This window comes from Arvicanthis niloticus, chromosome 6 (genome assembly GCF_011762505.2).
Source record: "Arvicanthis niloticus isolate mArvNil1 chromosome 6, mArvNil1.pat.X, whole genome shotgun sequence".
Taxonomy (NCBI): Eukaryota; Metazoa; Chordata; class Mammalia; order Rodentia; family Muridae; genus Arvicanthis; species Arvicanthis niloticus.
The window spans coordinates 48,330,159-48,346,490 of record NC_047663.1 but is presented as its reverse complement, the minus strand read 5'-3'; the positions used below and the strand labels follow the sequence as shown (position 1 = coordinate 48,346,490).

Genomic DNA, 16,332 nt, shown 5'->3' with positions numbered 1-16,332 from the left:
GAGCTTGAAGAATTATAACTATACATTGTTTCCAAATGACACGTTAGGAACAGAATACGAACTTTATGCCCTTTCTTAGAATGAATGAGAAATTCAAGGGCAAAGCCCAGGAATTTGTCTTTATTTTTTTAAAAAATAGTCATTCTTTCGTGTTGCAAAACTGGGCACCTGTTCCCTGAAACTTTTATTTTTGGAGAGGATCATACCTGGTGGACTTTAGGGTCTCTTCCAACTTCTGGAGTCTGTCGTTTCAGAGAGTGAGCTTTCCATTGGGCAAGATGGCCAGGGTCAGGAGCAGAGGTGGCGTTCTCAGACACAGGTGCAGAAAATTAGTGTGTACAGCTCCTCACCCCTCACCCCTGGCACAGCGACTCTCACCACACCCAACCCCTCAGTACATACACAGCCGATCATCACACAACCCCTCACCACACACAGCCCACCAGTATACATATATACAGCCCCGCAATTGCTCACTACGCAGCCTCTCACTGCATATAGACCCATACCACAGGAATGGTACCCTACATCCTCTCATCCTACAGCCCGTCACCACAGATAACCTACGGCAGTCCATAACAAGTTCCAAAGCGCAGCTCCAGGCACCTCTTCTCCTTCCCATTTTGGTTCCACCTCAGAGGATGGCATTGGGCTCTTTTTCTTTAGGAACTATTCAGACTCTAGATATATGTTAGGGTCCCACGCCTTGGTGCCCTAGCTCTCCCTACCCCACAGTACCTGACTGGGACCTCTGATCCCTGACCCTAGAAATTTGTAGGGTTTAAATCCCCAGCCATAGAAGCGTTGGAAACGTCCCTTGATTACAGCACCCACAGGCAGCCAGGAACCTATACATCTGTCTGACAGCGTGAGTAGAGAGGTCAGGGCAATCGGGAAACCAGTCATTACTGTCTATCCCTCCTCCTATGCTTCCTGTGCTGTGGGTCCCTTCCGGATTCTGCCTCTATTTCCCCACCGGGTTCCCGTGGGAGCGAGTCCCGTGGGAGGAGGTAGGGGCGGGTGAGACGCATTGGAAAGCACCTTCCCCTTCTTCTTCGCCTCCGCACTCCGTGCGCGCGTCCTTACCAGCCAGTGGCTGAAGGCACAGCCGGGCGGTGTCACCGTATCAGCAGAGCCGGCCGCATCCCGGGCTGGGCGCTCGCTGCAGTCCGGCTCTCGGCGGCAGCGGGATCCTCCTGGCCGCCTTGTGCTCGCGCCCGGGTCTGCGCGTCTGCTTTTCAGCTCATGCCCTTTGGAGCCGCGCGCCTCGGGACTGCGGCAGCGCACACAGAGTGCTCGGGTGGCTGCGGGGCAGCGGGAAACGGCGGCGGCCAGAGTGAGCTGGAGGCATGGGCCAGGCGGCCTGGAAGGGGTTCGTGCTGTCCCTGTTCGACTACAAGACAGCAAAGTTCGTGGTCGCCAAGAGCAAGAAGGTGGGGCTGCTCTACCGGGTGTTACAGCTCACCATCCTGTTGTACTTGCTCATGTGAGTTCTTGGGCACTTTTTTGAAGCAAGGGTACATGGGGAGGGGAAGGTGTAGACACAGGGGCCTTGGGGAGTCGGCCTTCAAGGGCCCTTGGATGTAAGAATGGGAAAGTAAAATGGGGACACTGCCTGGTGATATGTGGGAGGCAGCAACTGGATACCTTGGTTTGAAGCTGTCTGTAGGAGCCCCTTCTCCCAGGATTGGAGCTCCCAGTGTTACAGCCATGACCAAGAGGCAGGGATGCCAGGACACTGGGCTCCAGTTCCCCTCCCCACTCCACCCCCGGGCCTCCCTATGTCCGGCTTGACAGCTGGCCGAGGCACCCAGCGGGTTATTTATAAGCATTGAGCATTACTGGCTTACTCTTAGTTGGGCCAACTCATGAGATTGGCATGTTCTGGAACTCAGGGTTAGCTCACGGGAATCAGGAGGCAGCCTCTCCAGCGTCCAGATGCTCTACTGTTTTCCTTTGTTGCCATCTCATTTAGCAGGATATGGGCCTACCAGCCCACAGGCAGTTTGTTGGGGATTTAATAGCTCTGTCAGAGGCCTCCCTTGCTCCTAGGAAGAAAAGAGGGCACAGGTGGAAAGAGGCAGACACTGGATAGCTGCGATTCACTTTCTTTTCCTCATTAAATGATGTGCAATTATTGGTCCTGGGAGGGCAGTCCTGGCTTACTAGCCTTGCTGCCTTCTAATGGCTGCTCCCGCCTGCTCCCCCCCTCCCTCTCCCCCCGGAGACAGGGTTTCTCTGAGTAGCCCTGGCTATCTTGGAACTGCTCCGTAGAGCAGGCTGACCTCTAACTCAGAAATCCTCCTTCCTTTACCTCTGGAGTGCTGTGATTATAGGCTTGGGTAATGGCTGTGTTCTTAGTGTTTCCTGGATTTTAGCTCCAAAGCACACGTTGGTATCCTACCTCAGGGCCTTTGGACTGCTGTTGTTCAGTCATCACATTTTTTCCTTCCCCACTCCGTCAGCACCACTCCTTGTTCAGATTTGAGTTCTCCCTTTCCCTCCCTCCCTGGCACTTCCATAAGCCATTTTAATTGGTCATTTGCTCAGTGTCTATTTCTGACTCCCTGAAGTCTGAGGATGCCATGATGCGATGTCACACTGCGATGTCTTTTCACTTGGGAATCTGTATGAAATGAGTATACAGATGCTGAATGTTTGCTTACTGTTTTGAATTGGACCAGACCTAGCACTTCTCTGCTAAAATGGAAGGTTTGCTCAAGAATCACAACTTTCCAGTCAGGCATGGGAGTGAACACTTTTAATCGCAGCACTCAGGAGGCAGAGGTGGGCTGATCTCTGAGGGTTCAAGGCCAGCGTGGTTTACAAAGCAAGTTCCAGGACAGCCAAGGCTGTTACATAGAGAGAATGGCTTGAAAAACAACAACAACAACAACAAAAAGAAAACTAAACAAAAAAAAATCACAACTTTCTCAGAGTTCCTTGAAAATGTGACAGCTTAGGATACAGGCTCTCTCCAACTCTGCCCTAGAAATGAGGAAACGGACACATGTTGGTTGACATCTTTGTGACTCCCTGGAGAGAGCCAGCGTGCCATGTACTCATTGCGTGATGGGGAACTGGCTTCTTCCTCCTTTGACCCCTTTGACTGGTTTCCCCTGGCTTCACCAAGAATGGTTTAAGCTGGCTGATAGCTAACTACAAGTTAGTGATTTGTGTGCACGGAGCTTTTGCTCTGTGCTAGCCTCACTGTGTGTATCATTTGACACAGGTCACCTCATTTTCATTAGGGGACAGAGTGAAGTCGTGAAGCATAGATAGTTAGGAGTGCTTGCCATTTTGTTTTTAGATTTATTTAATATGTATATAGTACCCTGCCCTGCCTGCATGTAGTCCTACATGCCAGAAGAGGGTAATCAGACCCAAGTATAGATGGTTATGAGCCACCATGAACTAAACTCAAGACCTCTGTAAGAGTAGCCAGTGCTCTTAACCTCTGAGCCATCTCTCTCCAGCTTGCCTGCTGTTCTTGTAGTTCAGTTCCCAGCTGAGTGGCTTACAACCCTCTGTAATTCCAGCCCCAGAGTATCTGACTCTTCTGACTTCCAACTGTACCTGACCTCTCACCAGCACACATAAGTACGTGTGCACACACACACACACACACACACACACACACACACACACAGAGACACATACAATTTAATCATATCTGTATATCCATATGTATATATTTTTAGAAATGTGTGATGTTATAGGCTGGACTACAACTATAATTCTAACTCTTGGGGATGAGGTAGGAGGATTGCTGTGAGTTCAAGGCCAGCCTCAGCCACATTTTCATGGCATTGCCCTTTGATGCGTAAACTTTTTTTTTGTTTTTTTCGAGACAGGGTTTCTCTGTGTAGTCCTGGCTGTTCTGGACTCACTCTATAGACCAGGCTGGCCTCGAACTCAGAAATCCACCTGCCTCTGCCTCCCAAGTGCTGGGATTAAAGGCGTGTGCCACCACTGCCCGGCGATGCATAAACTTTTTTTTTTTTTTTTTTTTTCGAGACAGGGTTTCTCTATGTAGTCCTGGCTGTCCTGGAACTCACTTTGTAGACCAGGTTGGCCTCGAACTCAGAAATCCACCTGCCTCTGCCTTCCAAGTGCTGGGATTAAAGGCGTGCGCCACCACCACCCAGCTGATGCATAAACATTTTTAACTTGAAGAGACCAAACGTTTTTGCTGTTTTGTTTTTGCTGTGTATGTTTTAATTTTGTTTCGTTTTATGAGACAGGATTTCTCTGTGTAGCTCCTGGAACTTGCTCAGGAGACTAGGCTGGCCTCAAACTCAGAGCTCCATCTATCTCTGCCTCCTGAGTACTGGGATTAAAGATATGCACTGCAATATTTTTTTTTTATTTATGTATATGAGGCTGTATAAGTTTATGTGCACTGTGTGCAATATATATATGTATATATATATACATATATATATATATGTATATATATATATATGAGAGAGAGAGAGTGAGAGAGAAAATCTCACTGTGCAGTGTGCAGTCTGTCTGTCCTGTAATCCACTATGTAGAACATTTTGGCCTCAAACTCATTTTGGTTTCTGTATCCCAAGTGCTGATATTAAAGGGGTGGATTACTTTACCACCCAGCAATTTTTTTCTTTTTATGTGTATGAATGTTTTGCCTGCATGTGTGTTTGTGTACCATATGTGTGCCTGGTCTCCATCCCTGAGGTCACAGCTGAGACTGGAGTTACAGACAGCTGTGAACTACCATGATGGTACCTGGAATGGAAAAGGATGTTCTGCAAGACGAACAAGTGCTCTTAACCACTAAGCCAGCTCTTCAGCCCCGGACTCTCGCCCAGTACCCAGGCTGGCCTTCAACTGTCTGTTTTTCAGCTGTAGCGCATTGACTGCAGAATGCATGCTTGTGGGACAGGTGAACCCCTGAGCTCTTGCTCCCACCAGTCTAGGGCTTACTATGGTTCTCACTCCAGCCTGGGCCTGGGCAGCCCTGTGACTAACGCTTGCCTGTTGGTCATATTTCTACAGATGGGTGTTTCTGATAAAGAAGAGTTATCAGGACATTGACACTTCCCTGCAGAGTGCCGTGGTCACCAAAGTCAAGGGGGTGGCCTATACCAACACCACGATGCTTGGGGAACGTCTCTGGGATGTAGCCGACTTTGTCATTCCATCTCAGGTTAGATCACCACCTGTCCCTGGGACCTGGGCTGGTGAGGTGTGGCTTGGGTGGGTCACATAGGAAGTACCAGAGAACTCTGTCAGTTGTCTCCCTGGCTCAGGATGCAGACAGAAACCCTGGCTAGGTTCTTTTCCTCATGGTGTCCCTGGCTCTTTTCCTGCACTAGGCCTGCTTCTTTTGTTCTCAGTGGTCTATGTGTCTGTTGAGACCACATGGGGCCCAGAGTGACATGGCACAGAGAGCCCTCCCCTATATCCCAGCATCCCTGGGAATAGGTCCCCAGCTTGTCCATAGCTGCCCTGGTGTAGGATCAGGGCTGAAGTTTGCAAAGAATTATGGGGTGAGAGTGCTTGGGGTTTGTGAAGCTGTAAGTGACCCATAAAAAGATGCCTACTTGTGAAATATGGCTCATCAGACAGATGGACAATGACCCCCAGTTTTGTGGCCCCTAATGTTCCCAACCCCATGCAGAGGTCCACTTTCTACCAGGCTGGCTGAATCTTCCCTGAGAGGCCAGGAGGAGATTCCTTAAACTCTGTCTGCCTCCTCAGGGGGAGAACGTTTTCTTCGTGGTCACCAACTTGATCGTGACTCCTAACCAGCGGCAGGGCATCTGTGCTGAGGTTTGATTTGGCATGTGTGTGGTGGGAGGGTTGGGAAGCCCTTGGCTTTGGTGACAGTCCCCCCAGAAGCAGAGGCTTGGTTAGCTCTAAGCGTGTCAAGATGCTGTATAGCTACCACAAGCTTTGGGAAAGAAATGGGTTTTCTTATTTTTTTTTTTTTAAGTTTTACTCTCTCTCTCTCTCTCTCTCTCTCTCTCTCTCTCTCTCTCTCTCTCTCTCTGTGTGTGTGTGTGTGTGTGTGTGTGTGTGAACAACTTTCAGGATCTGGTTCTTTCCTTTCACCATGGTTTTCAGGATTTAAACTCAGGGTGTCAGGCTTTCATGGCAGATGCTTTTAACCACCTAGTCACTTTTGCCAGCCTGGGAAACAGGTTTTCAAAGCACATGAGGCCTCAGGCCAGGGAGAAAGCCCTCTTCTTTCTCTGATGGGACCTGGTCCTGAGCTGGGGGAAATCTTAGCAGATCCTTTTCTTTCCTTGCAGCGTGAGGGCATCCCTGACGGCGAGTGTTCTGAGGACACTGACTGTCAGGCTGGGGAGTCTGTTGTAGCTGGACACGGTGAGGGCCTGGAGGAGCTGGGGCTGGAGCAGGGCAAAGGCACGCGGACAGGAAGGCACACAGCATTGCCCCTGTTTCTCCTCTGCAGGACTGAAAACTGGTCGTTGTCTACGGGTGGGGAACTCTACCCGGGGCACCTGTGAGATCTTTGCTTGGTGCCCAGTGGAGACAAAGTCCATGCCAACGTGAGTGGGTGGTCCAAGAGGAGCTGCCCACACAATCTTCCTTACACAGTGGGTCCCACCTGAGGCCAGAGGCCTCCCTGCTCCATATATGGTTCTAGGGGAGTCATGCAGGGGAGGAGCAGGTCTCCTGCTCAGGCTTCTCCGCCTGATTTTCAGGGATCCCCTCCTGAAGGATGCCGAAGGCTTCACTATTTTCATAAAGAACTTCATTCGCTTCCCCAAGTTCAACTTCTCCAAGTAGGTGGGGGCTTGGTTACTGGAGGGGGAGGTGAGCTGAGGGCCTCCCCGCGGCTGTGCTGACGCTGTGCATGGTGTGTATACGCGACTGAATAAGCAGAGGTGCCCTTGGGGGTAGTCTCTGTTCTTGAGAGGCTTAAGATACAAGCTGAGGTAGGGGGAGGTCATGTCTGGCACAGGGCCCATTGCCTCCTGCAAAGGGCTTGGGCCCAGCAACAAAGAATCTCACCCTCTTGTCCTGGCTTCCTCTTCAGAGCCAATGTGTTAGAAACAGACAACAAACATTTCCTGAAAACCTGTCACTTCAGCTCCACGAATCTCTACTGTCCCATTTTCCGACTGGGGTCCATTGTCCGCTGGGCAGGGGCTGACTTCCAGGACATAGCCCTGAAGGTGGGTGATGTGTGCTCAGGGAGTCCTCCCTGGAGACCTGGGCACTGCATTGAGAAGGGGAAGATGGAGAGGCCTTTAGGGCCAGGGTGATCCTGAATTGTCACCTGTCTTCAGGAGCTCACTATTTTCACAATTAGCTGTGACATATGGCCTGGCCTGTGTCAGGCACTCAGTGGGAGTTGGGGTGGGTGCGTTGGGCTGACTTGGTGCCAGGTTAGGTTGTTTTCCAACCCCAGGTCATCATCAGAAACAATTGCAAGGAACCTTGTGGACACCTGCTGATCTGTGTGTAAAGTGTGGTCCTGCCAGACCTCTGGCTGACTCCTGTGGCTCTCCTAAAGGGCTGCTCTGTGACTTCTGTCCATCTGCGGATAACTCTAGCATTCACCCTGTCTCTTGTATCAAGGGTGGTGTGATAGGAATCCATATTGAATGGGACTGTGACCTTGATAAAGCTGCCTCCAGTTGCAACCCACACTATTATTTCAACCGTCTGGACAACAAACACACACAATCCATCTCCTCTGGGTACAACTTCAGGTAACAACTGTTTTTATGCTTCCTGGTGACCTTGACTGTCTTCTGTATCCTCTGCTGGGTCAAGTCCACCAGTGTTCTCTTGGTCCAGGGGTTGGTACTAAGCATGCTGGGAATGCCCAGTCTTTGTACTTGGCCTCAGTGAGCAGCTCTAGGAACCTGGATTGCTGAGAATCCCCCAAAGCAGCTGCTTTGTGCTGCTAGGGAGAAAAGGTACAGGCGGATGAGCTTCCCCTGGGCCCTGTCTCCCAGGTTTGCCAGGTATTACCGTGACCCTAATGGGGTAGAGTTCCGTGACCTGATGAAAGCCTACGGCATCCGTTTTGATGTGATAGTTAACGGCAAGGTATGTGGGTCTTCTCATTCCAGTGCATGGTGGTTGCTGGGTCAGGGAGGTTGGAGAGCCCCTGGGGATCCAGCTGTCCACCCTGTCTTACTCATCTGTTTCTGTCTTACAGGCAGGAAAATTCAGCATCATCCCCACAGTCATCAATATTGGTTCTGGGCTGGCGCTCATGGGTGCTGTGAGTATCTCCCCTGCCTTGCTGGCTTCCTAGGGAGAGGGAAGTCACTAACTGGGAGGAGCATGCAGAGCCCAGGACACAGGAGGCCTGTGAGGTTACAGGGACAAGGGTGATTTTACACCCTGCCAGCTGCCCCAGAGGGCATCGACTGCCTGTAGCCCTGGCTGTGAGCTTGAGTGGAGTGTGGTACACAGGTGGATCATCCTCTAGCCCTGCTGTGGGATGCTGCGTCTAAAAATCTCCATCTCCAGTTCTGGTAATGGGAAACTGATTAGTCTATGCCAGTTTGGGCACTGTTGACAGTTGGGGACAGGGGCTTCTTTGCTTTGGGGGTGTTCTGTGCGCTTTATTTAAGAATCCCTGATTTCTATTCACTAAATGTCAGCTGGCTTTACCTCACAGCTGCTCAAAAAGGGTCTCCAGCTAAGAACTTGTAGTTTGGGGTGGGTGGTTAGCTATCCATATGGTGGCTTCTATGGTAGGAAATGGCTGGAGTGCAAATGGTACTTCCTTGGTGCTTTTGGGAGGAGGTTAAATGTGGGAGGCATCATTGGGGGTTCATGCCAATATAGCAAATTCCCTGCCTTGGCTTCCCAAAGCCTCTTCCCTCTGCCTGGGCAGCCCAAGCAGCTACTGAAGGATTTTCTATCAGGATTGACTTTGCATTGAGACTGAGAAACTTGTCTTGACAGAGATTAAGAATGATCACTAATGGGCAGCAATGGTGCAGACCTTTAAACCTCCCCCCCCCCCCCCCCAGTATTTGGGAGGCAGAGTTAGCCTGGTCTAGGCCAGGGATACATAGAGAAACCCGGTCTTGAAAACCAAACCAAACCAAACCAAACCAAACCAAACCAAACCAAACCAAACAGTGGTCCCCAAGTGGAGCATACTGAGTAAGGCAGTCATTTTTAGGGATCCCTGGCTGTGTTGTGTATGCGTAGCTCGCTTACGATGTAGGTAAATTCTGGAAGTCTGAGACCACAGCCATGGGATGAAGGTAATGGGTGCAGCAAAGAAAGGTGGTGGGGAAGGCTGAGAGGAGTATTGAGAAGTTGATAAATGACAGTTATGGAGTCTGAGGAAAACAGGTATGCTCCAATGGGCCCTCCTCTGCCTTCAGGAACACCACCTCCATCCCTACAGTAAAGGAAGAGTAGCCCTCTGCTGGAACATGCAGCCATTACACAGAACATGCTCTGCTCTGAAGCCTGAGCTCAGTGATTAGTAGGCCCCAACTGGGTTAGCTCAGGCTTCCTGGCTTTCCTTGTAGCATCCCTATTGTTGAGGTTAAGACTCCTGTCAGGGTACCAGAGGGCTCTCTGAACATTACATTGCCACTGTCATAACCCCCACCCCTTGATACCCCATAAGGACAAGGACCAGCATCCCTAAAAGAATTCTCAGACATGCTGGTTCTCACTCCCACCGAAAGCATCCACACAGCATCCTGTGGCATTTACAGGTGATGACCAGCCTGCTTCTCCCTGTGCAATGCAACCCCAGGCCTCCAATTCAGCTCTCAAAACAGCCTGGGTGCAGCTCCCCAGGCTGAGTGAATGTTGTGTTCCACCTATTCTGGATCCTGTTTCCATTATAGGGCTTGTGGCTTCATATCACAATCCACTTGTCTCCGGCAGCATAGGGAGATCCCAGGTCTCTGTAGTCCATATCCTTCTGGCACCCCAGTGCACATCTGGCTGGTGGCAGATTCTTAGTAAATGTCTGTTGACATTATTAGACCTGGTCAGGGCAGAGAGGGGAACTTGATCCATGGAATCAGACAGCTTTGCCCCAATCTAACCTGTATCTACTATGGAGTGGCTTTGTGCTCCTGGACGTCACCCCTTTCTGGGTCGTCTTTTCATGTGGATCTCTGCTCCTGAGCAGGCTCCAAGCAGTATGAAGCTAGGATTCTGAGTTATAGCTCCCGACTCTTTTGCAGGGGGCTTTCTTCTGCGACCTGGTACTTATCTACCTCATCAGAAAGAGTGAGTTTTACCGAGACAAGAAGTTTGAGAAAGTGAGGTAAGTTAACTTTCCTCCCTGTAGCCCAAGAGGATTTCCCCCGAGCCCCTGTCTTAGAGCCCCACCTGGCTGGTCCTGGGCTGGATGTGTAGGTGACATGCTATGAGGACCTGCTTCATAAGACTGAACTTGGTTCAGAAGACCCAGAGAATAAGTCTCCCCAGATTACAGGACAGATTTCTTTATAGGATCTGTCTTACTGGAGGGTTTTAGACATGCCCCATGCCTTCTTTGGGCTTCAGTTTCTCCATCTGCGAGAAACACTGCGAGAACACTGGTTTATACAAAATGGACTTGGTTCTTAGAGGCCTGGGTTTGAAGGAAGGAAGAAATGTGTGTATGTGTGTGTATGTGCCCTTAGCATCGGAACGTTGGGACATTGGACAGCATGGGAGGGCGCTGGGTCTGCAGTAACAGGAAGGGAAAGGGGTTCTTGCCTTGGTCTTGGGGGAGGAATTCTGGAGGAGCTGGGACCAGAATGAAGAATTGGGTCAGGCAGCATGTGCTTCCTCAGTCCCAGCAACCTGGACTATGGGTGCATGTGGGACCTGCATGACTTGTGTGCATTGCCTCAGATGCAGCCTGAACCTAGTTGGTTCAGTTCTACCTGGCCATAGGCTGCTTTGCTGGAGGAAAGAATCTGGCTCAACCGGGGGTACAGTTCTCTGTCAGTGCCCCAAGAAGGTTGTGGCCATATCTTACACAGGGGTCAGAAGGAGGAAACCAATGTTGAGGTTGAGGCCAAGGAGATGGAGCAGGAGCTGCCGGAGGACAAGCCACTGGAGAGCGTTCATCAGGATGAGCAGTCCCAAGAACTGGCCCAGAGTAGCAGGAAGCAGAATAGCAACTGCCAGGTGCTCTTCGAGCCTGCAAGGTGAGGGACTGACTTCTGCAGAAGTTGTGAGGGGTTCGCTCCAGAAGGAGTCTCTTAGGCCTAGGATGGTCCTTCTCCCAGTCCTGTTTGCCCTCCTTGCCAAGGTTGGGCGTCCACCAGCTAAGAGTTGGGTCAGGGCAGGGATGATGCTGAGAGCCTGGGATGGAGCAGAGTAAAGAGAGAAAGAAAGATGGAGGCTGAGGGCGGCATCAGTGAGGCCAAACTGAGGGATCCTAAGCATAGCCATCCCTGGAGCTGTCACTGCCTGGTCACGTGAGCTCCTTACCTGCAGGTCTACCTTGCTTGTCTAGCACAGCTTCCTATTGCTTCGGGAGGCTCTGTGAGTCCCAGTCCTCAGCCTCAACACAGTCATGCATCTGACCTGCAGCTAGGACAGTGTTCTTTCTCCTCGGCTATGCCTTCCTGCTCACTGACAGAGAAAGGCTACTGCTGCCGTACTAATCCTCAGAAAGGCCATGCCGCCCAGAGGTCCTGACTGCCTTCTCTCTGCCTCTGTGTACATCCCTCCCTCAAGGTCTGGCTTCCAGGAGAATGCCATCGTGAACATGAAGCAGTCACAGATCTTGCAAACAGTGAAGACGTAGCCAGAGCTCTTGGCAGAGAACAGATTCAAAGATGATTGGGCCAGGACAGGCCACAGCTCTGAACTGGGGAGAGGCATCTCTGTGGTGCCTGCTCAGGACGAGGCTTCTGAGAACAGGCCCCACAACTCCACCCAGCTTGGGTGGGATCCTGCTGCAAGCTTTTTGCTTCACGGAAGGCTTCCTGGTGGCCAAAGTGGCTCAGGCTGCAGGAAGGAGGCCCTGGGGCAGGCCCTCAGGGAAGGGGCAGACCTGGGGTTTCAGTGGTTGGTTTTCATTCCTGGCTCTGGGCCCAGCTGGGCATGTGTGTATTATTTATACAGGCAGTACACATTTATTGGTGCATGCTGCACTTTAGTGCTATCTGAGAGACTTAAAGGAGATGTTGACCTGGCCCTAGGGTAGGGGGCACACTCCTACTCTCACCAGAGACACCACAGTCAGCCCAGCCAGCCTCTAGCCAAGACAGGTCCCTGCCCAGAAAAAGCCATTGGATGACATCCAGGGGACACTTGACTTCACCCCCAGATGTAAAATGTAAAGCTGGCCAAGGAGGCACCTGGAAAAAAAAAGCTTAAGGGGAGAACAAACTCCTGGGGCTCCCAGGTAAGATTGGGGAGGGAAGGCAAGCAAGCCACTACCCAAAGCCTAGGGTAGCTCTGGGAAATTGAGTTGCCCAGGTGAGAGATGGACTTGTTTGTGCGGTTTGGCTCTTGCTGTTTGGTGGTGCTGGGGGTCCCTGTCTGACTTCCTTTCTGCTCTCAGAAGCCCAGCCTTGATGTGCTAATGAGATAAAGGATAGTTTTCACTGAAAGGCTGTTCCTGACCTGTGTCCCAGTTCCTTCTCCCACTACATTTCATGGAACCCAAAGTGGGGTCCGTGGGCCAGCACCCACTCTCCGGAGAGCCTGAGAAAAATGCAGGATTGCAGGCCCCTTCCTAATCCTACCCTTATGAGTGTCACCAACTTCCCAAAGTGGCTTGCAAGCAAGCACACTTGTTAATGCCAGCTTGGGTGGCTTACACAAGCTGCCCGAGGTCAAGAGGGTCCCTTTCCCATCCCAACTGTTTTTGAGACATGAGGTCTCTATGTAGTCCTGGCTATCCTGGAATTCTCTATTCAGACCGGGCTGGCCTCACAGAGAGCTGCCTGCTCCTTAAGTGCTGGGACTAAAGCCATTACACCTGCCTTCCCTCCTCCACTTGGAAGACAGCAGTATGCTCATTTTTTTTTTTTTTAAATTCAAACATTTTGATGAAGTAATACCTAATCTAATTCAAAATTTAAAGATTCACAGAGAAGTAGCCAGGCATCGTGATGAAAAATTTTAAATCCCAGCACTTGGGAGGCAGAGGCAGATAGATCTCTGAGTTTGATGAAAGCCCAGTCAATGGAGCTAGTTCTATGCCAGGAAGTGAGACCTGTTTTTTAAGTAAGAAAAAGACATCACTTTTTATTAACCCTTTCATTTTTTTCTGAGGAGCATCTTGTTACCTGATCATTCCTTCAGAAAATGATCTATTCCTATAAGACCAAATTCCCTGTCAAAACCAGACTTGGGGACACATTTACATAAAGGGCTGGGAAACAGGCTCACTTTCCTCTATCCCATAGGTATCTGGGTGCTTCTTTTGACACCAGGGAGATTCTCTTTGAAAAGCACCCTACCACATGCAGAACCCTTGCAGATGGTGATCAGAGGGGGCCTGGTAGCTGGGTGAGGTGGTACCTGTAGACTCAGCATATGGGAGGTGGAGGTGGGTCACCTGAGATCAGGAATTTCAACTCGGGCAACAGATAGTGAGGTTCCCTTCTAAAAAAAAGGGCAGAGGGCTGAAGCGATGGCTCAGTGGTTGAGAGCACTGGCTGCTTTTTCAGAAAACCCAGGTTCAATTCCCAGCAACCACAGGATGGCTCAACCTCCTGTAATTCTAGTTCCAAGGGAATCAGATGCCCTGTTCTGGCCTGTGGGTACCAGGCATGCACCAGTGCACAGACATACATGCAGACAAAACACTCATACACATGAAGTAAAATAATCATAAAGTTTTTTTAGCCTGGTGTGATGGTGCATGCCTTTAACCCTAGCATGGGGTGGCAGAACAAGTGAATTTTTTTATTTTTTATATTTATTTATTTTATATATGTGAGTACTGTAGCTGCCTTCAGACACATCAGAAGAGGGCATCAGCTCCCATTACAGATGGTTGTGAGCCACCATGTGTTTGATGGGAATTGAACTCAGGACCTCTGGAAGAGCAGCCAGTGCTCTTAACTGCTGAGCCATCTCTCTCTAGTCCCAGAACAAGTTAATTTCTATTGAAGCCAATCTAGTCTACAGAGCAAGTTCCAGGACAACCAGGGCTATGTCGAGAGACTGTCTGGAAAAACCCAAAATAAAATAAGTTAAAAAAAGAGGGGTACAGAGTTGTTGCTGCCACTGGGGAAGGGGATAGTGGTGTCCAGAGCAGGACTGCTCTCAAAATTAGCAGTCCCCTCACCTTTGGTTGTCTGGGGATGTCACTGAGCCTGCTTTCTGAAAGTGAAAGCAAACTCAGCATACAGCTTCTCTGTTCAGAAGAGGGTCAAAGATCATGGCTGTACAGAGCTTGGCTGGTTCCTCCCATTTTTGAAATAGCTTGGGGACAGTCAGACTGCTTGTTTTTTTGTATCATAATGAAAATGCCTTTTACTAGTTATAAAACTAGTAAATCAGTAAACTAGTAAATACTGAGTTCCTGTTATGTGTTCTGCTCTTGTCAGGTGTTGGGCTAAATTCTGTGTTGGCCCCTGTCCTCACATGCTTCCAGTCTGGTGGCTGGTGGTGAATCTTAACCATGAAGTGGCCACACTTGTCATCATGAACCAAATAGGGTCCTAGGGGGCTTAGAAAGACCAGGGATGTTATTACAGTCCCTCACAGGGCTGCCCACTCTGCTAAAGTTGCCATGTTCTCCCTCCCCTTACTTCTTGCCTTCTGCATAAACGATATAAGGCAGCTCATCCATCTTATGGAAACCAGCTTATATTAAAAACAAAAGACGACCCAACAAAAACCAATGAATACTCCCCCCCCCTCCCCCCCAGGTCTTCCTCTGTAGCCCAGGCTTGTCTTGAACTCCTGATCTGAATTACAGCCTCCACAGTTGAAACCAGGCTTTTAACTCAGGAACTTGAACTCCTAAACTTAGGGAAGCACTTTTATTCCTTTCTGGGCACTGCTTGGCTTATTGGCTAGTCTTAACCCAAGAGCTCCTTCCTATTTTGATCTTACAGGATCTGATGAGTTCTTTGTGCGTCAGTCCCTAGCCTAAACTGGGCCATCTAGTATTGTCCTACAAGTTATTCCATACCTTTGGGAGCATCATGATGTGGGCCAACCAGAAACTGATACACTGGGTGTTATCAATGTGACAATTAGCCATGAAAGAGCACAGGTCATTGGCGCCTTTGCCCTTCCTCATTGCCACCAGCTGTCCTCTCAGCAGGGAACCCATCATAAAGGTGGAACATGACTTGTTCCAGGCGTCTGAGCTGGGGACTAGAGTCCCTAACCACAGCATATTTTGGAGCTGAATGGGGCTCCACTTCGTTTCACCCACACCCTCCCAAGGGACAAGTACTCTTCTGCCAGCATAAGAAGACAAGTGGGCCAAGATGGCTGGCAATTTCTGGGACCTGTTTGACATTACATATTTTGGACACTTTACTTGGTTTTAAAATAATAAAAGGCATCAATTTTAAGTTTTTCCCTTTAGAGTTACCCCATGTAGGGGAAAACATTTTACAAGGTAGAAACAAGAAGAAATGTATGACATACTGCTCCTCATTACCATGCAAGATTCAAATCAAAATATGGGAATTTTTAAAAAAATTACATTTGTGTGTGTGTGTGCCGTTGGTTCTTCACTTTGACCATGTAGGTGTTGGAGACTGAACTCAGTCATCAGGTTGGCAGCAGGCACCCTTACCTGCTGAGCCATCTTGCTGGCCCCAAGGAGACTCTTGAACGGATGCTAAAAGACAAGGAGATGGCTTAGTGGTTAAGAGAACAGCAAGTTCTCTTAAATGAAGACCCGAGTTCTGTTCCTAGCAACTCCAGCTCCAGGGAAGCTGATAACTCTGGCCTCTGTGGGCACGTGCATATACCCACCAACATGCAGACATACATACCTATGTAGGATTTAGAATAAAAACTGATAAAAGCTAGTACTTCTCATTGGATAAATGCTGGGAAGATTTGATATTAACTTACCCTCTGCTCGAAACTGACAGGTATATAAAAAGTCATTATATATTTTGTAGCAGGCAACATTAGCAACAAATTTACTGTTCAACAACAGGAACTACCCCTTCCTTCCCACATGAGAGAAGTCCCCGAGGAGGGGGAGGCTATATAAACCATGCATGTCGGTATCTTCACAAGTGGGCACTTTGGGGCAGGGAGGTAAAGCTGTGATCTCTGCTTCTTGGCATGAGATGGAAGCATGTGGCCTAGAACCCAAATAGGATTCAGGCATGGGTGCCCAGGCCATTACGAAGTGGGCGCAGACCATCTACTGATTGAGAAAGAGGTCTTAAATCTGATTTTTCT

At 49.6% G+C, this 16,332-nt stretch overlaps 1 protein-coding gene across 2 annotated transcripts; it reads left to right on the top strand.

Moving 5' to 3' along the window:
- The first annotated feature begins 168 nt into the window (after positions 1–168).
- On the top strand, positions 169–14,466 carry P2rx5 (purinergic receptor P2X 5). Of its 2 annotated transcripts, none has more exons than XM_034508039.2 (13): positions 169–1,486; positions 5,023–5,173; positions 5,728–5,799; positions 6,282–6,357; positions 6,446–6,542; positions 6,699–6,779; positions 7,034–7,172; positions 7,579–7,712; positions 7,962–8,055; positions 8,168–8,233; positions 10,179–10,261; positions 10,968–11,135; positions 11,671–14,466. In XM_034508039.2, the coding sequence occupies exons 1-13, from the start codon at positions 1,350–1,352 to the stop codon at positions 11,738–11,740; spliced, it is 1,368 nt and encodes a 455-aa protein (XP_034363930.1). In that variant the 5' UTR covers positions 169–1,349; the 3' UTR covers positions 11,741–14,466. The 2 variants fall into 2 exon arrangements, with proteins under 2 accessions (XP_034363930.1, XP_076792492.1); XM_076936377.1 differs by having other exon boundaries at positions 179–1,433.
- Positions 14,467–16,332: the final 1,866 nt, after the last annotated feature.

Coding starts and splice junctions, on each gene's coding strand:
- P2rx5 (XM_076936377.1), top strand. CDS start 1,246: ATGCCCTTTGGAGCCGCGCGCCTCGGGACTGCGGCAGCGCACACAGAG. Junction 1,434..5,022: donor TGGTCGCCAAGAGCAAGAAG/GTGGGGCTGCTC, acceptor ATATTTCTACAG/ATGGGTGTTTCTGATAAAGA. Junction 8,234..10,178: donor GGCTGGCGCTCATGGGTGCT/GTGAGTATCTCC, acceptor ACTCTTTTGCAG/GGGGCTTTCTTCTGCGACCT.